Source organism: Pyrus communis, chromosome 3 (genome assembly GCF_963583255.1).
Source record: "Pyrus communis chromosome 3, drPyrComm1.1, whole genome shotgun sequence".
In the NCBI taxonomy this organism is placed as follows: domain Eukaryota; kingdom Viridiplantae; phylum Streptophyta; class Magnoliopsida; order Rosales; family Rosaceae; genus Pyrus; species Pyrus communis.
Window position 1 is genome coordinate 27,655,049 of NC_084805.1, and position 21,944 is coordinate 27,676,992.

Below are 21,944 nucleotides of genomic sequence, written 5' to 3' on the forward strand. Positions count from 1 at the left end.
CAATAACTATAAATATTATTGTACAATGTATATTATAAATATTTTTAATTTATATTTTTAACGAATTGAACTGAATATCGTATTGTTTATGTGTACTCTCTAACGAATGATACTTTAAGTTACCACCAAATTCCTTACCTGAACCGAATCACAAACTCGAACAGTATTCATATCTGGCAACCATGCGACAAATCAAAGCAATTTTGTGGTGCACGTATAAGCTATCCAGAAATTATGAGAAGATGATACGACCAGCTGAGCTGCATGTCATATGTCTCATACTCCACGTTGATAAATAGTTAATTTTCCCGACCAAAACCTAATATAAAGGCAATACTTCATTGTCTGCTTGTAATAATTTGCAGATCGATAGCATTGTCACACTCACTCTCACAGGTCTCTTCCTTTGTCTGTTTTTCAATTAAATTATCCTTATGTCGTGGCCAGTGCTGAGACAGTGAAACTCGACTTGCATTGGAGAACAGTCAAACGTATCAATTATCTGCCTTACGAGAGCGGGATTCTAGAGGAGTGAGACTCAAAGTCGCTTGTTAGTTAGTGAACATCAAGATAAATATTGAGATAATATATTAAATGCATATCAGTGAAACTGAAACAGCTAGCTAGAGATAGTAGAAATGCTTGTGAAAATGCAGAATCAGGAACCTTGGGCAACGACAACACTACTTGTGGACGTAATGAGTGCCAATCCAATATCAATATTGTAAGTTTGTAACCAATCATATACTATCTTTAACTCCAAAATCTCCCCATCCCTCAGGAAAAAAGGAAGATTCAGAGTTTGTCTGCTGTCGCACATGTACTGTCCATTCTAAATATATAAGTGTAACTGAGATAAAATGCACACATGCATGTAAATTAAGATTAAATATAGCATATGATCATGCTAATGTCCATAGCATATGCCATACTGCCACCCAACCCAATGTTGTAGTCACATCAATGATCCTTGACTCGTTCTCGGATATCTCTGCCTTTGATTTAGGTGACTATGAAATTTGGTATGTGTGGAACCTGGACTTGCACTCACAGCAAGTCGAACAATATGGAGATTGATGCAGCCTACGATATGTTGTGAAAATTCTTCAGGTGATTGTCTCTCAAATCTTGATCTTCCTTCCAAGTTTAATTGTTATTCGTATGGCACTTATCACGTCTGCTATTAAAGTTCTTGTGTGATTCAACAAAATGCTGATATAGAATTTTGTCTAATTATTAAAAATGTTGATTACAAAGAATTTTTAGAGTTGAAGTTTCATGATTTAATGAGTTCATTGTAAACTTTTGGATATGTTGATTTAATTGGGGTTGATGTCTTCTACTTCAGAATTTCCAAAGTTTTGGCTGATATTATAATTAATTTAAAAAAAACAAAAAAAAAACCCAGACCTTTCGTCTTCCTCACCCTCCATCCCCTCCATGGCTCCACCCCTCCACCCGAGCACCACTCCACCTCACCCAAGCTCTCCTCTCCTCTCTGGCCACGTATCCTTTCTCCCGACACTCTCGTATTCTCTCGAGCTCTCTTCCCCTCAGCTCCCTCTTTTCTCTCGGCTCTTTCTCACCTCTAACTCTCTCCCTCTCTGCTTCACTACACTGTGAGCACCACCATCCCCTTCCGCCATTTTTCACGGCGAACAACCTCGGCCACCTCAAATTATGAAAACCCAGATAAAACCCATGCTTGAACCCAAGCCGAGGTTTCTTTTCCCTCTCTATCTAGACCTTCAATGTCTGCTCTAGGAAAATTAGGTGAGGAGCACAAAGTGTCGAGATGAGAGAGTGAAGAAACTGGGTAGCAGCCATGGTGTTGGTGTCGGCGAGGTCGTGCAGCTGGCCCTGGAGAGACAATAGAATCTGGAAATCAGAAGGGGAAACAACTGCGAGGTTGTAGGCGGCGATCAGGAAACTAGCCTGGACCTGGCGCTCGAGCGGCTAGCCGGAGAGAGGCGAAGAGGGGTCACGAAGAAGGCTGAGGGCATAGCAGACCCAAGGGGAGTGGGAGAAGGAGAGAGCGGTGGAGAGGCAATTGGGGCCGCAGAAGACATGGTGTGAACACAGTGGACATACTTGGGGTTGGGGTTTTTGTAAGGTTTTGAATTGGCATTAAGGTTGGGTAGAATGAGCAATGAGAGGAAGAGCGGACTAAAGGAGGATCTGGGTAGTTGTGTGTGTGTGTGTTTTTTTTTTTCAATTTTTATTTATTTAAATTAATTAATTATTTTAATATTTTAAATTTGGATGGGAATTTTTTTTTTTTTTTGAATTTTTAATTTCCACGTGGACCTCTTAATGACACGTAACATCTAGTCATTATCCACATAAGTGTCACATCATCAGTTAACGGAAGACTTAAAAGTAAGACTAACAGATGTATGAAACTCTCCCAAAATTAACATTTTAGGTATGATCCTGGGACGAAAAAAAACTTCATGTACTAAATGTTGAAAACCACAAAACTTGAAGGTGGTAAACTGATGTTTACCCTATATAAAATTACTGGCAGCTAAGGATTAAGTTTTATAATAATATATGCATTTTTGGAGTTAAAATGCATGTACCTAGGTTTAAATTTGTGGCTTATGGAATTCCTATGTTAATGACATTTTATGAAATCATTTAGTTTTTTAGGAGTTATATTGTAAGCCTTTATTTTTTATGTCTTTTCATATTTTTCACATTAAGTTGTAAGCTTATAAATACTTGTATTTATAAAGAAGAGGAAGAAAAGTTGTTTGAATTATCATATTGATATTTGAGTTGCAAACTCGTTTTAATGTGCCTTTCTCTTATTTAAGAGTTTGCATCTTTATTCTTCTAGTTGTCTACATTATAGGCTGGTACTAGAACCAAACTTTATAGGATTTTCATGCCTCTCCTCGCACTAAAAGATAATGGACCTTACCTATCCATCATTTCTATCATTTTGTTCCGTTTCTATCCACTGCGCCCTGCTTCAGAGATCCACATGCTTTACAAATTCGTATAAATTATAGATACCTACATTAAAATTACCTCAAACATAAGTTCAAAGAACCTGCTCAATTCCTGTTAAAGATAGCAGTGAAAGCAATAACTACATAAATCCTCCTACCACGAGTCTTGCCGGATAACTTGATTTCAGGGAAAACATATCTGACAAGAAAAAGAAGCCTACAGATTCATATTCTGGACTCTCTATCTCTGCAATGCGGGTTTGTCTCCTCCAACAATCATGTATAGTACTGCAAATATGAAAACAAACTGAAGCTCAAGGTAGAAATAACGATCTATTCCATCGTAATGCAGCTTTTTGAAATGTAGAATAAATGTGTGATTAACCTGCAATGGAAAATCTGTAGTATGAACTGGCCTTTCAACTAGGAATTTTTACTTGCACTTTAGGTGAAAAGGTAGGGAAAGCTTGCATTTTTTGTTGAGGAAATTGGAAGATCGGTCCCTTGTTTTGGCCCACTGTAGCTTTGGTCTTTATTGGAATAAGACCGTTAGAACTTCTGTCCAAAATATAGATTTTTTAGCAAAAAATATGAGACAAAAATTGTAACTTAGTTACAAAGTTATCAAAAACATTATTGTTTCACATTGTAACAAGTACAGTGACCACTACTCATAATACTATAATTCAATCCTCCAATTTTCTACATTTGTTTGTGTAGTTTGTTCTTTAAGAAAAGAAGACATTTTTTCTTCAAGTCGTGTTTTTACTATGATGGAGAAAGTTTAGCAAGGGAGCTATTGAGTATTGACAAGAAAATTATGCTCTGTCCGGCTCCTCAACTGCAAACTTCTCATATCTAGTTGTTAATATAATAACAAAGAAAGAAATGAAACTGAAAGGGAATTGTTATTAGCACTCCAAAAATCTCATTCGACACTCCAAACTTTCTATATTAGGAAAGAAAAATACACTTGTGAGGAGTATAGAATGAGATTTTTGGAGTGCCAATAACACTTTCCAACTGAAATTGTTGTCAATTTATCATAAAACTAACATTTCGTGTGCGAGCGGCCTTCTTTTTAATCAAATGCGACTTATAAGTTTTTCGGAATGGTTGTAAATTGTTCCATTTCAGTGTTGGTATAATTTTATGTCACTTCACAGGTAGTTTGTTTTGGGTCTGCCTCCATGTTGCAGGTTTAAAGCAGTCGACAAATTTTGGTGATCACACTCTGAGATGGTAAGTAAGCGTACTTACATCGCCAAGATCTCTGAAGGGGTTAAAGCAAGCAGCAGCCACTAGTATCCTTTCTAGGCGATGGAAGTGTGTGTGGGCGTCTACCATGACTCCCAACTTCGATGCAGTTACAGGGAAAACTATATGCAGTTTGTATGGCTTCGAGATTAAAGAAGAATTAGATTTGGAAATTCGTAGGTACCTCGATGGTGGAACAACATCGAAGCTCATCCCCTCGAGCAATATCCGTTTAGTTATCAAAAGATGTTCTGGTTTTCCAAGTTTACACTCTTGTGTAAACATTGGCTTTAAGGCCCATAACTTTTACATTGGCTTTAAGTCCCATAAGTTTCTTAATTTCAAATCTGTTCGTGTGGCTGGAGAAGTTCTTGAGTACTTCTCGTATAACTGTCCACTTCTCGTACAATACCTCAAGAAAATGTAGACCGATAAGGTTCAAATGAAAACGTTGCAAGCATTCACCTTTTATAATAGGTCAAAAACTCGTCAAATTTAATGAGTTCAGTCTCGTCATTGATAAATTTAAGCACACGAAAGGAGGCCTTAGGTCGAAGATTGTAAATTGATTGCAATGGATCTTTATGCTACAACTCATACATACATATTATGTGGTAAAGTGAGCTATACTACATGTGTAATCAATCCAAAGAAAATGAATGGATATGTAAGAAAAAAGAAGCAAAAGCAAAACCTCAAAGCTCAAACTCCCTTCCCATTTGATGCACGATGGAGATTCATCTACCTTCCACTATGCTAGTATTGGACCAAGAAAGAGACATTGAAGTGGATATGGTTTGCTTTATATCTTCAAAAGTTGGGTGTGAATGTGATCCATACCCAAAAGTTTGTGAAAAATCCGACCACATATCCTTGGATTGCAACTTTCGGAGCAAATATGCATCCATGTCCTCAGTTTCTGACTCATCCTGCTGATCGTTGTTCTTCCCCTCCAACACTTCAACCACTTGTCTCATCGACAGTCTAGCATTTGGGTCAGGAAATGCACACAACAATCCCAAATGCAAAAGCTTTTCCACTTCCTCCTCATCAAACTCTCCCCTAGCTCTTAGCCTCTCATCAAAGGCTTGTAACAAGTTTCCCTGCACCATAAGTTTCCACACCCATTCCACCAAAGGTGGCATCCCACCCTCTAGAGGCCTCCTCCCACACATCACTTCCAAAATCAAGATCCCGAATCCAAACACATCAGTTTTCTCTGATGCTCGCCCCATCCGAATCACTTCCGGGGCCAAGTAACCCACGGTCCCGACAACCTTGGTTGTGCCAGGCACTTCACCGTGTCCATGCATCCTTGCCAACCCAAAGTCCCCAAGCCTTCCATTCATTTCCTTATCAAGTAACACATTACTTGCCTTAATGTCCCTATGTAGGACTTTGGACTCCCAACCCTCATGTAAGTACAACAGCCCCGAAGCCACATCTTTCAAAACCCTAATTCTGTCTTCAAAATTCAACATCTTACTCTCATCACAATCAAAAACCCTTTTGTCCAAACTCCCATTTTCCATGTAATCATACACCAACATGAAGCTACCCTTCTCTCTCTTGCACCAACCTCTCAACCCTACCAAATTTCTGTGCTTCAACCTCCCAATGCTTGAAATCTCAGCCAAGAACTCCCTCATCCCATCATTTTCGTGCGAAATGCGCTTCACCGCGACCTCCCCCCCTCCTGCTAATACACCCTTGTAAACCTTCCCATTGCCTCCAACTCCAATCACATTCTCTTCATCGAAACCCTTCGTCGCGGCCTCAATTTCCTGATAGGTAATTCTATGTGGCCAGTACTCCAATTCCCAATCTTCCATTTCCTCTCTCTCCCTTGCCAGTCTCCTATGCCTCTTGACCAAAAACAGAGCAAACAGAGCAATCAGACCAATCACAAAAAATCCACCCACCGTGATCCCTGCAATGAAACCTTTCGACACGAAAATCGACCTCTTTGGAAGCACAAAAGAAGGCAAACCAGAAGTGATCAGGCTCTCACTCAACGAAAAGTTGGAATTGCTAAAACTCCATGCCAAAATCTTGTGGCTCTCAACTAACTGCCCCGTTGAACTTGTGAACCCTACAAACATTTCATCCCTAAAAACACCAGACAAATTGTAGCCAAAACTCAACAACGGGGTTTTCGGCCTTTTCTCGCCGGCCCGAACCATTGTAACGTTGATAAGCAGATCCTTGTAATCAATCCAAACCTGGTAATTTTCCCCACTATTAAGCTTCAATTTCTTGAAACTTTTTTCATCACTTCCATCACTATTTTCCGGCCAAAAACCTGCCTCGTGTGCCTCGACAGATTTAAGTGAATTCACATCAACGCCGACATGGTTGTCATTAATATCTCCAAATTCCTCATTCTTAAACACATCAAATTCGACACCGAAAACATGGTTGTCGGACTTACCGTCGTTGGTGAGATTGAAGAGTCCTAGATGCTGGCTGGAGCTCGTCCCCTTGATGCCGGTTTCCGGCACAAAAATGAAGACCAAGCCGTGACCGGGAAGCGTGTTCTTGTAAGGGGCAATGGAGAAAATGAAAGAAGTTGAGAAAGGGTATACGTACGCTGAGTTTGGTTCTTTGGTGGGGATCTTGGACTTGTAGAGCGCCCGGCCTATGGAGAAGTTGGTGTTGTTTGTTAGCGTTAGGGTTCGAGATTCGACGGTGGCGTTGCTGTAGAGGAGCAACATGTCGGAGGAGTTGAAGCCATTGAAGACAAAGTCGACGGCGAAAGCTGGTTGGAAGGATAGGATCCAAGGAAGTAGAATCAGGAGGAGGAGAGGTTTGTGATTTGGGTTTGTCTTGTTCATTGCAGAAAAAATCAGAAAGCGACCAACATGAGTTAAGTCAGTTGGTTAAGAAATGCGTCGTTCAACTACAACTGACAATGAATGTCGACTGTGAAGATTAAAGTAGTTTAGAATATCAAAAGGTAAAACGGAGGAAGCTGAAGATGGTGGAGGAGGTAAAGGGCCACTGATAAATATCGGGAAATGAATGAAACAGGAGAATTGTTGGTGATGCAGATAACGGTCTTTGTCTTTCTTCACTTAGGCTGATAAGGTGGGCGTGTACGGTCAATGACTCAGGGTCAGGTGATGTGTCATTTCTGCCCTTGGAGATGGGTTTAATTACAAAAATGGTAGGGTTTCGTGGTGGAATTTGCTGTCTGGCTGAAGGCAGACTATACGTGGATGGGACCACGAACAAGCAAAATGCAGCATTCTTTCTCGAAAGTTGAAATTTAAAAGTCCTCTAATCTTTACATTCTATGGCCAAATTTTAATTTTATTAAGTCAATTTTGATGGTCTTATTTGCTCTGAGAATCTGAGAAACTAGTGGTTGGGATTTGGTCTTTTTGTTTATTCGAATTCAAACGACGTACTAGTGTCGCTTAATATTCTTGCATTCCTTTCGCCTCTTGATTTGTTTAAGTGTTTTTTTTTCCTTGATCATAAAGTTGCCAAAGCTCAATTTAAATTGGTTGTTTTTCCTTTTTACTATCACTATTTAATTTAAAATTTAGTATAGTTAATATTAAACAAAGTTATGGGCGAAAGATGAGAATCTTCGGCTCAAAAATGGTTTTCAATAGATAAATCAACATTTCTTAATTAAATACGAAGAATTATAGCTAAATCATCGATTAAAAAGCAAAATTTTGCTCAGCAAGTGGACTATTGAGCATTTGCACTTGGAATTGAAGAATAAACCCTAATCATCAGGGCCGTCACTACTTATCAGATGTCAGTATGATTCCATATTATTCATTAGGTTTTTTATTTTTTCGTGGTGTCAAAGACCCAAATTACCTGAGCCCTTCCACTTATGGGAAATTGATTACAATGTCAATTATATTTTATATATTTGGTCAACCAGTGTGAACAATATGGCATGTTGGTTATTTTGATTGAAACGTTGGCCGATTTCCAATAGAAACCAGGTTAATATCCAAAACTGAGGTTGAAGAGTCAAATGGGATGGGTGCATCTTTCGTACGAACCACCACCAAAAAAATTAAAAATAAATAAAGTATAACGTACACAACGTCAACATATTCAAATGGCAGCTGCCGTTGGAATCTCCCCATCAGGAAATGACTGCAAAAATTTTTAATTTTTATTTGACCGAGCGGTATTGTTTACATTAACAGATAGAAATTGAGTATAGTTTTACAATGAATTAATAATAATATAGTTTAAATTTTTTATTGACGAGAATTGAATTTAATATTAAACGAAGAAAAATATTATTAAACTGTAGTACTTAATAACAAAAGATGACTAAAAATTAAATAAATAAAAAATTAAATGTTGACATAATTTATATGTAGAAAATGACAGCAATATAACCACTCTAGAAAAATCCATCTGCTACCGTACAGTGAGAATACGTACGAGATGTTTTGACTTTGGGACAAATGGTTTTAGTTGGTCAGATATTTGACTGTTATTATAAATTATTACTTCTCAAGCAAACACGGATTCAAACTTTCAAATGTGGAGCATTCTATCGTTTGTGAAAGAAAAAAATTGTATTACTGGTCTAAATTTTTTATATGTTTACAATATTTATATGTATTTAATATTTACTATTTAGATGATCAAAATAATAATTATATTAAATATATGTAATCACATAAATTATATCAAATTATCACACATTATATGGTGTCTCATTTCAAATATTAGTGAACGATAGGATTGATGTCGCATTTATAAGATATACAATATATTAATAAAAGAAATTGTTATTAGCACTTTAAAAATTTCATTCTACACTCCTCACAAGTGTATTTTTCTTTCTATTTATAGAAAGTTTGAAATGCCAAATGAGATTTTTGGAGTGTTAATAACAATTTCCTTAATAGAAACACATGTGACATGTATAATGTTTTGGGTGAAATAATAACATTACATAGTAGTGTCTCGAGTGCACCAAAAAATTGCTGGTTAACGTGGGCTATGTTTGAATGGCATGTTAAGTTGAGGAACATTAAAAATTATGTACCGTTAAGATAATATGGTAACGCAACTTAGTTGCTAACCACTATTATCATAACGACTAAGCTTCATTCTATAAATTACTTATGCCAAATAATTACCTATTTTTTTCCAGGTAGATTATGAATAAGTATATAATTAGTGATATAAGCCATTAAGAGTTATAAGGTGTGAATATAAATACATAAGAAAAATATTAAATATAAGAGAAATTGTAAAATTATGTAAGTAGAGTCTTAAGCCACCTTAAAAAGAAGAGAGACGGTGACTTTAACACGGTGGGTGGCCTAGGCCTATCATAATCATTAATCGGTGACCGATTAAATAATTAAATGGCCATGATTTAAGACTAATCTTTGTTAATTGATATTTATCATAAGTTCACATGGCACATGATTACAATTTGACAATCATGAGCAGAAGGCGTCATTTTGGAGAAATGTTGCTGCCGAGGTCAATGGGTTGGTTGAAGGGCAATGACAATCCGAACCGAATTAATTTCACACATGTTGTTCTCATTTCAAAAGTTTCAAACTCCGATTTTGTCTCTCAATTCCGACCTATTAGTCTCTATAACTATTCTTACAAGATACTGTCTAAGGTCATGGCGAATCGTATAAGGCCATTGTTGCTGGAGCTGATTTCCCTTCGCAGAACGCCTTTATAGCAGGAAGATAGATCTAGGATAATATTGGCATTGCACATAAGCATTTCCATTTCCTCAAAACGCGAAGAACAAGGTGAAAATTTGAACTTGGTGTCAAATTAGGTATGCATAAGGCTTATGATAGGGTGAAATATGATTTTCTAATAGCAGTCATAGAGAAGACTAGAAAACATGCCTGCGCGTTGCTGCGGAACTTGAATGCATCAACCTTAACAGCATGAATAAGACACATTTAATCTGAATAAATTAAACATAATGATAAATGAATAGAGGGATAGATGAGTGAAAGGAGTCGGTAAGATAAGCAGCTTGGATTTTATATACATTCAACATAGCTGATATGAAAAGACATTGTACAATTAACAGGATGAAGTTGAACATTCTTGATTACAAAAGATACGGTTGCAAAAAAATCCTGTGTTTCCATAAGAAACAGAAGCAACATGTAGTTCACACATATATTGCCTCTGAAGTTAAGACGACAAAATATGTCTTGCAGGCCAGCCGCCTGTTTTAGCAGTTAACAAAAAACATTAAAAGTATTCCGTTTTTGTTTCAATAGCTAAGCTTTCAAGCACTAAAGTTCAAAGAAAAAAAAATGCAGGACGCCTATTTCCGTAAGAAACAGAAGCAAGATGCAGTCCACACATATTTTGCCCTTGTGGTTAAGGTGGCAAAATATATTGCCTATAGGCCTGGCACCTGTTTCAGCAGTAAACAAAAAACAAAAACTGTTCCATTGTTGTTTTAGCAAGTTTTCAAGCACATAGTAACTCCAAGAAAACAGAATGTTGGAAGATATAAAAACAATGATAATTTCAAGCATAAACTATCTCTGAAAAATTAATACCTCAAGTTTGTTTTCCCAATCTACGTCATAAATATTACTTGAAATTGAACCAGCCTTGACAAATACACCCAAAATTAAAATAAGAAACTAAAATAAAAGCAAGAAAAATAAAAATTGAAAATTGATAGGACTTAAGAATGCCTATCTTTTCTTCCTTCCAGAAAACTACTCAAGAAACAATGAGATAAAGGGTTCTAAAAATAAGAAATATAAGCATTTTTCCAACTTACTGTGTCTCCTACCGAAAATGTGAAATATTAATGTTGCATAATAGAAGAGAAAACAACAGTAGATTTCTTTTATGCACTGCATTTTTCCAACTTACCCCAATATAACAGCTTTCCACAGCATTATATTGTTATCCTGGGGTGCCCCGCTAATCCCTGCAGGCGGGTCCTGTTGCAGCCTCTTGAAGTCTCTCATCAGCCTCTTCCTTACAAGAGTCGACGTTGCTAATTTGCTACCACCCATATATCATGAACCCAATTTAATAAACCAATTTCATTTTTTTTTTCCAACGCCTGCCAAAACATCAAAACCCACATTTCTACACCAAATTGCACACAAACGATATTGGGGCAACTCATTTGTGCAACTAACACATAATTACCAATACAAATACTTTAAACTACGACGTGGATAGCTTCAGCTGAGCTAGGTATAGACAAATTCAAAGTTCAAGACTTGAAATCAGGCTCAAAAACTGGAAATTTCACTTCAATTAAGCAGCTTTTCAGATGTTTACAACTTAAATATGCATGATAACAAAAAGAATCATCCTTTCTTCACTAATTGGATACTAACCAAAAAAATCCATACATACCTGAGAACGCTTAATCCCATAAATTAGCAAAAACTCTACTACCCTAAATTCCTAATCCCATTTGACTTCATTGCCCCACACCTTTGTGCCATGTCTCCCATTAACTAAAAACAGTCCCAAATCACACCAGCCAGCCATACAAAGCCACCGGCCACATCAAATATTAGGCAAGATTCAGGTAACCAGATTGAAAGAACAGAGTTCAGATAACGAAATGCAATATAGTAAAATTCAAGAACATGATTCAGAGGATTTGAACTATATTGTGTTGAAAACTCACCGAAGAGCGACGGTTCCAGGGCGGTAGCGGTTAGGGTTCTTGACTCCTCCAGTTGTGGCCCATGTGGGTGCAGATTTTATTGCAGCCTATACAAAATTAAAACAATTAGCAACTTAGATCCAATAATGTGATTGTTTCTCGGGAAAATTTGCTTGCAATTATTAATTCTAATTTTCTAGCCATTAGAAACCCAAACGAAACGCACCTTGGTAGCAAGTACCTTCCCTTTCCGCAATTCTTTTCCTGGAAAAAAAAAAATCACATGCATATTTATACACATAAAAGGTTGCAATGAAAAATATGAACAAATGATCTGCTAAAGAAACAAAAAAAAAAATTAAATACCTCACTTAAAAGGAAAGTTAGCTCCAGCTACAGAATGAAAATCTATATCTTCAACATGAAAATCAATGGAAAAATTAAATACCTCACAATATATGCAATAGTTCAATGAATTAGACACTTAAGACCTATTAAAGTTGTTATTCTTCGAGCCTCATTAAAAATAGAAAATACAGCAGCACAAAGCATAACGGAAGCTTGGAAATGGAAAAGGAACCTGCAATTAGGTTTCTTTAAGAAGCAAAAATGGCAGAACATAACCCAGAATCACAAAGACAGAGACAGACAAGAGTGAGTCGGAGGATACAGCAAGACTGGACCTTTCTACCAGGCAAAACTACTGCCAATGAACTAAACAACCTAAACAAATCTATGATAACTTTAAAGAAGGAAAAAAAAAATATCTATGACAATTTGAAGAAAGCAGATGGCAAATCAAACAGTAAACAATGAATTAAAAACAATAAACTCATCCATACAATGTTGATGTTTTCTTCATCAGAAAACGTCTCCTGATTCAGACTTAGTACCTTAAACCAAAATGAGGAATGCCTACGTATGAAAAAATTGTACTCTCCTACGTTGAACTCCATAACCTTTTGGTAGACTATCTCATCAACAAATAAGAGGGTACCAGTTCAACCATTTATCCAAGTCATCAACTAATTTCGGTTTTCTTAGAAGCAAAGGGCAAAAAACAACCAAGAAACAAAGCAATTAACATAGCACAACCCCCTAATTTACAAAGACATACAACTAACCCTAGAGGTGAACTAAACAACCTACAAAGATCTATGACAATTTTAATGAAGGAACAAAATATCTATAACAATTTAAAAAAGCAAATGATCAAACAGTAAAGGATGAATCAAAATATCTTCAACTTGCACAGTTTGTTCTCTGCTTCCTGGAGCCTACTCAAAGCCTCAACTGCAGCCCTACTCCTTGCTGCCTACATCTCAACCGTCGTCTCTCCCGTTGCCGTGGCCATCTCTCTCACCAAAATAATCTCATCAGTTCAAATTCCCTAATTCAATCTCTCTTTCCTGCCGTCAGCTTCCCGTGCTTCGCACCGTTTGGTTTTACTTTCATTAAAAAAATTAGAGACCTGAATTATGGTGAGAGAACTCATTGATTGAGAAAGGGAGCAAGCAAGCAGAGGGAGGTAACAGAAGGGTCAGTTTTGATTTGAGTGATTTGAAGCTGCTTTGTTTTCACCTAATCCCCAAATCGCAATCTCCTCTCTCTCTCTCTCTTTCCCTAAATCACGCTCTCCTCTCTTTCTCTCCCATCAAATCGACCACTCAATCCCCCCTTTTGTCCCGAAAATCCTCCCCATTTTTCTCCCTGAAATCCTATACCCATTCCCCAAACCCAAATCTGCTTGTGACACTGACATCACCCCTAACCCCAAATACAGCAGCCTAACTAACCCAATAATTTTTTACTCAAAATACAATAATTTGAGAAAGCAATTGACTGAATGGCCTAGATTGTAAACTAAAGTACCAGTAAGTAATTAAAAAATGACAATGAGCCCAAATTATATGCACCCACATGAGGGGGGAAAAAGAGAGGAAAACTTTAAGATACAGGGGCAATGGGGTTTGCAGATGATAAGCATTAATCCATGGAAAATGGAGATTGATAAGTAAATTAGCAAATGAGAATATCTGCAACTTTCGAAAATTGCAGTTGCATGAAATCAATTGCTGGAATTAAGAAGATCTGAACATAGAATGTAACGAAATTGCAATTAACAGGAACACACCTGCATAGCCTTCGCTAGCACCTTGACATCTAGCTGCAAAATTTGAACAACAGTGTTTCCAGAAAGCAAAAAAGACTGAAATCAGACAGCATCTAAGCACACGTACAAAACCCCAAAAGTTACAAAATAAAAGCAATTGTGGAAATGCTAATAGATTCATTGTCCAACCCTCATATCTATTTCCCCACAAAACCAAAAACAAAAGGTTAGTTTGCTCCTCTCTGAAGCAAAGGGAAAGAAAGAAGGGAAGAGCAAAATAAAAGCAAAAGGGCAGAGTAAACCTAGACGCCAAGCATAATAAGTACAACTACTGCTAAAACCATTTGTCAGATCATATGAAACGTGAATCATGCACATAAATGCAATAGAGTTTCCCTCATGGAATCCTCAAATAATCTGGTAGAGGTTGGATCACCCAGAGATGAAGAAACAATAGTCCTACCAAAACAGAAGCATGAAAAAAAAAAGTTCTAAGAATTAGAAAAACATCATCCTCCATACCTGATGAGATATCTGTCTGCAAGGTGTAATCATTTGCATGTTCAATCAAAAAAATAATAAGATTATATTGCTTCCTGCATTTGTTACGAACTCAAATACAATAACAAAGAGAAAATCGATGTGTCCCTAAAAATATGCCTGTTGTGTTTTCCTTATTGAAATCTGAAGGACCAAAATAGCTTTAAGACGGCCTAAGAAAATGGATTCATATACTATGATCTTACCAAAATGTTTGTGCTCCCTGATTCATATTCAAATTCAAGCTTTTCTTCATCACTTTGCGCATATATAGACTGGAGGGTAAAACATGTAACGGGGATTCCATTGGGACGCTGGTGTTCATCCATCACAATCTGCAAAATTGACGAAATTGACCTGTACATATATGACTACCAAAATGGCAACAGAGGCAACAATTACGTTCCCTAAGCAATCCAATAACCACCAGAATCTCCCAATCATTTAAACTCACAGTTGAATTCATTAGTTTGCTTATTCATTCCAGTTATGAATATCTTTGTAGGACCGCTGGAATAACGTTTAAAAAAAATTAAAGAGGCAGTAACAACATGAAATTGATCAAGACACAGAGCTAAAACAACAAAACACAGAATACCAGGTATTGCTGAATGTAGATATCCAAAACAAAGGCACCCATCAATTGATCTAATTACGTATCCATTCCCTATCCATGGCATACAACGTATCTACTCCCTGTTTACATGTTATAAAACATTTAGTAGACCAGCAATCAAAATCAACAACCCTAACTATTGTATACACTAAGCTCTGCAACTGAAAATGTTAAATTAAAGTTTCCAACTTCAAACCGTAAATTAAATCCTACAAAATGAAATAGCAGAAACAGAATTAGAGAGGAGAAGGAAGAATAACTGACCTTTGAGTTGTTGGAAGCTCTGATGGGTATCTCTTTTCATCCACCCCTGAAAATACAACCCACAATTGTAATATAATATCCAACCATAGGTCAAGAATCAAATTAACCCAGCCCTGTGTACAGAAAAATTGAACAAATTTATACATTTATATGTACGTATATTCCAGTAAAAAAGATTGAAATGCACTGAATCCTAATTTGCAAAACTACGTCAAACTGAATAAGAGAAGCCGAGAGGGAGTGGGACGGAAAGAAAACCCTAAAAACAGAACCCTGTCGCAACCTAATACAAAATCCAGCCAAAAAATTCCATTTCAATTTTGACAAAACAAATCGAAAAAGAATAATGAAAACCTAAACAAATTACAGAGGAACTGATGGGTTTATGCATCAGCAAGGGGAAGAAAAAAGCGACATACCTTCCCGACGCCACCTCAACCCCTCGCGTTGCCCCCATCACCTCGATCCGATCGAATCATGGAGGCTTCGCCCGATCGAAACGAAGCACAGCCTCTCTCCCCCCTTGAAATCTGAAATCCCCACCCCAAAAAACCACGCATGGGCCTTCCTGACGCAAAAGGTGGAGTAAGACGGCATTACCTAGAGAAGGGAGACGGCGGCGAGAGGAGGATAGGACAGAGGCAAGACCGTTTGCGTCGTTCTCGCGGGGTCTGCGAGACGGAAGATGCAAGGAGGGTTTGAAAAGGAAATGGAAAAGGCCGACTTTATCAATGTTCTTCCTTTCCCAAGATCATCAACACCTGTACATCAAGATTAGCGGCAGAGAGAGGCTGTGGCAGTCTTGTAAATAAACTGAAATGTCTTGCAAAACACTGTTCATATGAATAGTGCGATTTCCCCTCCTACTTTAGACTAAAGTAATAGGGTTTGATCAGAAATGACGTAATCTACTCTTCAGATGCATATCTTCCGTAAAATTCACTATCATTCTAAGAGCAACTCCAGCGTTGGAGCCCTCCCCCCTGGCAATACACTATTCAATCCACCTAATGAACAGTAACTGCCCTTAATGAACAGTAAGTAGCCCTGGCAATAGAATTTGCATCTCCACCGTTACACTTCAATAGCCCTGGCAATAGGCAATAAAATATTAGTATTTTTTTTTTTTATAAAATAATACAAAATAATTTTAATTGTAATATCGGATAAGATTTTTAATCGTTCTCGTTGCGCCACGTGTCATTATCCGAAGTATTATTAAATAATACAAAATAATACAATTATTGGTGATGGATTTCTGATAAGATTATTAACCAATCACGTCGCGCCACGTGTCATAATCGGTTCACAATCTTTGAGGATAGATTTCTATCAGATTTTTAACGAATGACGGCATGCCACGTGTCATAATCTGTTCACAATCTTTGAGGATAGATTTCCATCAGATTTGTAACGAATGACGGCATGCCACGTGGCATTATGCAGAACCTAATCCTTTCTGAATCCTCTATATAATCCACCATCCATCCTCATAAATCTCACACCAAAATTCTTAAGATCTCTATCATTATTCATAGTTTCTGCTTCCTTATTCACAAAAATTTGTATCATTATTCATAGTTTCTGTTTCTTTCTTTCAATGTCGTCTTCTTCTTCCTTAAGGATGATGTGAGAATACAATCAGGAAGAGGAAGAATTGTTTAACGAATCTGAAGCAATCTTCAATCACCAGAGGGTAAGAAATGAGAGGGAAGAGGATGAGGAGCGTCAAATGAGAAATGACGAAGTAAGAAGGGACAGAGCCTCACATTCCCGTCGAGTCATCCAAGCTGCGGCTCAGATCTGCAGGCCCAGCCGTTCCGGAAACCTTGATAGAAGCAGGCAACGACGAGGTATGGAACTCTTGGATGATTATTTTGTTCCTAATAGTGCATTCCCTGATACGTACTTTAGACGTCGTTTTAGAATGGAACGACATTTGTTCAACAAAATCATGATTGCTGTTTGCAACCATGATTCTTATTTTGTGCAAAAAAAAGATGCTTTTGATTCTTATTTGGTATGTTTATGTAATTTTTTTATGTTTATGTTTATGTAATTCTTAGTATGTTTATGTTTATGTTTATGTAAAGGACTTTTAATTAGAACGATGGACTTTTAATTAGAACGATGGACTTTTAATTATTTTATACAAGGACTTTTAATTTGAAAAGTAAAAACAATTTTTTTTACAATTTTTTTCAGATTTTTCAGATATTTTTTTGAATTTTTTACAATTTTTTTTTAAATTTTTATTCAATTAATTAATCTCTGCCGTTAGATATAAAAAAATTTGAATTCCAACGCTCCAGATTGTGCCACGTGTCACAACGGTAACTTTTCAAATTTTTAAAACTATTTTTTCATTTATTTTTTAATTTATAAAGCATTTTAATATCCACCGTTGATCTCAGATCGAACGGTGGATATTAAATCTGACTTTTTTTTTTTTTTTTACCGTTGAGATCTAACGGTCCACATTAAGTGACCGTTAGGATCTAACGCACCGTGGGAAGCCACGTGGCTTCCCAACGGTAACTGACAATTGATTTTTTAAATTTTTTTGTGTCGGCGACGCGCCCCCACGCGCGGGTGGGGTGCACGCGCCTGACACAATAAAATAAAATAATGTGCTGACGCCACCCTGGCGTCAGCCCCACCTCGGGCTCAAGGCCTGGCAATCCCTCACGGGCCTGGCCCTCGGGCCTCCCCCTTCGGCCTCCCGCACGCTGGAGCATCTCCACCGGCCCTCGGGCCATTGTTTTGGAGCCCGACCCCCGAGCAAAACCCCACGCTGGGGATGCTCTAAACGGACAACCCGGACCAAAGTTTGCCCCCTCACGTGGCCTCCGTCAAGGTGACCCATTATCCCCATATCTATTTATTTTCGTAAGTGAGGTCATTTCCCTGCTCATCATGCGGGCTAGTGAAAAAAGGATGATTACAGGGGTTCGAATTAATCCTCAGGGGCATGTTATTTCCCACATCTTCTTCGCAAATGATACCCTATTTTCCATGAAAGCTGAAAAGGAGAATTGCATCAACCTAGTAAATTTAATCAATGAGTATTGTGCGGCTTCTGGGCAGCAGGTAAACCTCTAGAAGTCTAGTGTGTTCTTCGGTACTAATGTCTTTACAGCCCTATCAGAGGAGCTTGGTGGTATTCTTGGGATGCCAATAGTTAACGACCTTGGGACTTACCTTGGGGTGTCATCTATGTAAAGGAGGTCCAAAAGAAAGGGGCTTGCATATGTTAAGGAGAGGATCTTGGGAAAAATTCAGGGGTGGAAACAATTAACCTTGTCGCAGGTGGGAATAAGGGTTTTGATCAAGGCTGTGGTTTGGGCTATTCCAGCCTATCCGATGAACCTATTCAAATTCTTCGCCACCATTTGCAAAGAAATGGGCTCTCTTATTTCTAACTTATGGTGGGGTCATAATGGGGATGAACGACACATACATTGGGTCTCTAAGGATACTCTCGGGCTCCCAAAGGCTATAGGGGGCTTAGGTTCAAAAGCTTTATGGACTTAATGATGTATTTCTGGCGAAACAATGTTGGCGTTTAATCCAAGAACCTGACTCACTGTGGGCGATTGTTCTGCACGATACTTCCCACACTATTCTGTTCTTAATGCCAAGTGTGGAGGGCGAGCATCCTGGGCGTGGTCAAGTTTGCTTGCCGGAAGGGACCTACTGCTTAAAGGGACCCATTGGCAGGTCATGAATGGAAAAGAGATTCAAGTGTGGAGTGATAGATGGATACCCTCCCTTCCGGTAGGACACCCCTTCCCAATCGAGACTGTGCAGGTTAGTCGCAACACCACGGTAGAGTCCTTAATTAACCAAGCAAGTAGGGATTAGGATATTGATTTTTTAAAACCGTTCATTTCGATGGTAGAATATAACGCAATCCTGGAAACTCATATTGGTGACCCCATGCTCTGGGATAGGTTGGTGTGGCCACTAGATAAAAGAAGGCTCTACTCAGTTAAAACGGGATATCATTGGGGTCATTCTCAGGTAATTCCAAGGGTAAAACCCAGATTTTCATCATCAATGCCCATCATGGGTTCGATTTGGAAAGCGGTATGGAAGCTTAAAACCCCTTTAAAAAAATTAGGTGCTTCATGTGGAAGACGATGCATAATGCACTGGCTACAATGGTGGCTCTCACAAAGTCAGAGATATATTAATCCACAAAGTTTTTCATAAACGTATTACAATATCTCTTGACACGTTTTTATGCTTTGAAAGCGTTACATGACAACCTCATTAACAATACAATCAAATATATATATATATATATATATATATATATATATCTATAAAAATAATCATGTTATCATTTATATCCATTGATCTCTCATCCATCGATCTCAAAAAAATTTCATGATAAAAATGTTCTTTGAACGATAGCAGTAACACATAAAAGAGTTAATATTAATGTAACGAACAACTGAAATTTTTTTTTGTTTCACCGAACAATTGAGTGGGGGCATCCGCTCCTGGCCCTAAGGTTGTTCTGTCCATTTGTAACTATCACTTGTATTACTGAATTAATTCAATTACACCTTACTTTAAATACTTGAATTTTCCTTGCCTTTATCTGGCGGCAAGTCAACCATTCATGCACCTAGCAATATGTAGCATGCATGCAAGTAAACAGATTCGATCATGGAATGGCCTTGAAGTGAAAGAGTAAAAGGTCAACAGACAATCATACGTGCTGATTAGTCAGCAAGTAAGCGTTCCAGGTGTTCATGCAACATACGGTACAAGAGTGGTATGTAGGAAATGCATGGCAACTACACATAAAAATGCGAAGGCACTATCGATTTGTACCATAAACAGTGTAGTGGAATCCCTGTTAAGAAGACGGAGGAGGTAATGTTACCAGCATGCACGTCTGATAACTTTTTTGTACCACCCATTGATCGACACAAAACGATATAAAAATAACAGTTTTCGAGTCAATCTATTAACGAGTCGAGCCGTTATCGTGTTATTCGTTAAAAACGCATTAACAAGTCGGGTCGTTATCAAGTCATTATTAGGTCACTTTTTAAAAACTGATACGATAACGTTTGTCAGATTTAGACGTTAGGTATAATAGTTTATTGCATGATCCATTAACCCAACACGATCCGTTAATTAATCAAATCGTTATCTAGTCACCTGTTAAAAACCAGTTAAGATAATGAATTTGACGTGAGATGATCCATTAAAATAAAGAGTATGATACGAACACAAAAAATACGATCCGTTTACCAGATTAGTAGTAAATTGGTTTAATGAACTTTTGAAAAGTAGTCCAATGGGGGAAGATGATTTCTCCCGGTAGATATGGAAGATGCAACCACCAAGTCATACAAGAAATTCAGGAAAAAGTTACAGAGAATTGTATTGTCATTGACTGTCAACATAAATCATGATAATTTAGTTTCATTACCTGCATAATTAAATATGATAAATACTTGGGCACATTTATTTCGTATATCGACAAATTGAAAAAATGAGCAATTTTGATTACAATATGTGCACAATAAAAAGGTTGGACAGTCGGTGCACCCTAGTGTGAGTTTAAGTATTGTTCGTTTAATAGATTTTTGGTCACGATGTACGTAATCGCATATATTAATTTAGATTTGTAGACACATAATCAGTTGATTTAGTGACACTTAATCTCTACTTTATTTGAAGAATGTCTCAAATTTAACTCACAAGCATGCGACCACGTTACATAATAATAGTAAAGTCAATACTAAGTTGTATTTTATAGCATGTTGTAAGAGTATACTTGGAAGTTGCAACTCCATTCTATTTTTTCAATGAAGGGAAAAAATTAAAAATCCATTTTGTCTGTCCCCCCCAAAAAAAATAAACACAGATAAAAACATACTTTAAGCCACTGTTGGGCCATAGGCCCATTTACACAATAATCGGGGCTTAATGTTGAGAAGAGTTTCTCAAATTTTGAAGACTCAAATTGCACAAGTCAATCCATGTTTGGGGCCAACGTTGATCGATCCAATCTGTTATATAATTTTTTTTTTATTTTTATCAAACGATAGATTTTGTTAGAGTAACCATCAACGGAATTCATACCCACGTCGTTATGCAAGGCTCAACACCTTTCTCACACTATAGTAAAGGGTCACTTGCATTCTGCTATATAATTTTGATACTCTATATTTATTATTGTGTGTGTATATATATATTTTATTTTTTTATTTTTATAATCATAGGACTGAATAAATCACTGATAAATAAAAATAAATATAAATAGATAAGGGAGATCAGGAGAACAAAAAAAATTATAAAAATAATTTTTTACTTGTAAGTGAGAGATCTTAGATTCGATTATTGCCAAAAACGAGTTTGAACCATATTATTGTTAGCACATTGTGAAGCTAAACTCACCCATTTTCCCTTAATGTAGATAATATCGTTTGTTCAAACCAAAAATAAAAAAATAAAAAAAATGAGCTCCAGATAAAACGAGACTCCATAGGGTTTCATGGGTCATAGCCATGCGTATGACAATCTCTAGCACCACCAAGCAAGTGG

General features: G+C 37.3%; 1 protein-coding gene and 2 long non-coding RNA genes across 3 annotated transcripts; all 3 read right to left on the minus strand.

The window, feature by feature from the left end:
- Positions 1–4,081: 4,081 nt before the first annotated feature.
- Positions 4,082–7,222, minus strand: LOC137729540 (L-type lectin-domain containing receptor kinase VII.1-like). The gene has a single exon (XM_068468517.1). It carries the CDS (start codon positions 7,046–7,048, stop codon positions 4,952–4,954), a length of 2,097 nt encoding a protein of 698 aa, XP_068324618.1. The 5' UTR covers positions 7,049–7,222; the 3' UTR covers positions 4,082–4,951.
- Positions 7,223–11,818: 4,596 nt separating this feature from the next.
- On the minus strand, positions 11,819–12,346 carry LOC137730157 (uncharacterized). The gene is made up of 3 exons (XR_011068092.1): positions 12,208–12,346; positions 12,068–12,105; positions 11,819–11,948 (listed from the first exon to the last, which is right to left on the minus strand). It is a non-coding gene; the product is annotated as an uncharacterized lncRNA (long non-coding RNA).
- Positions 12,347–13,107: 761 nt separating this feature from the next.
- Positions 13,108–16,089, minus strand: LOC137730159 (uncharacterized). Its single transcript, XR_011068093.1, has 3 exons — positions 15,794–16,089; positions 15,375–15,420; positions 13,108–14,829 (listed from the first exon to the last, which is right to left on the minus strand). It is a non-coding gene; the product is annotated as an uncharacterized lncRNA (long non-coding RNA).
- Between the last annotated feature and the right edge of the window lie 5,855 nt (positions 16,090–21,944).

Excerpts from the sequence above, each read along its gene's own strand:
- LOC137729540 (XM_068468517.1), bottom strand. The coding sequence starts at position 7,048 with ATGAACAAGACAAACCCAAATCACAAACCTCTCCTCCTCCTGATTCTA.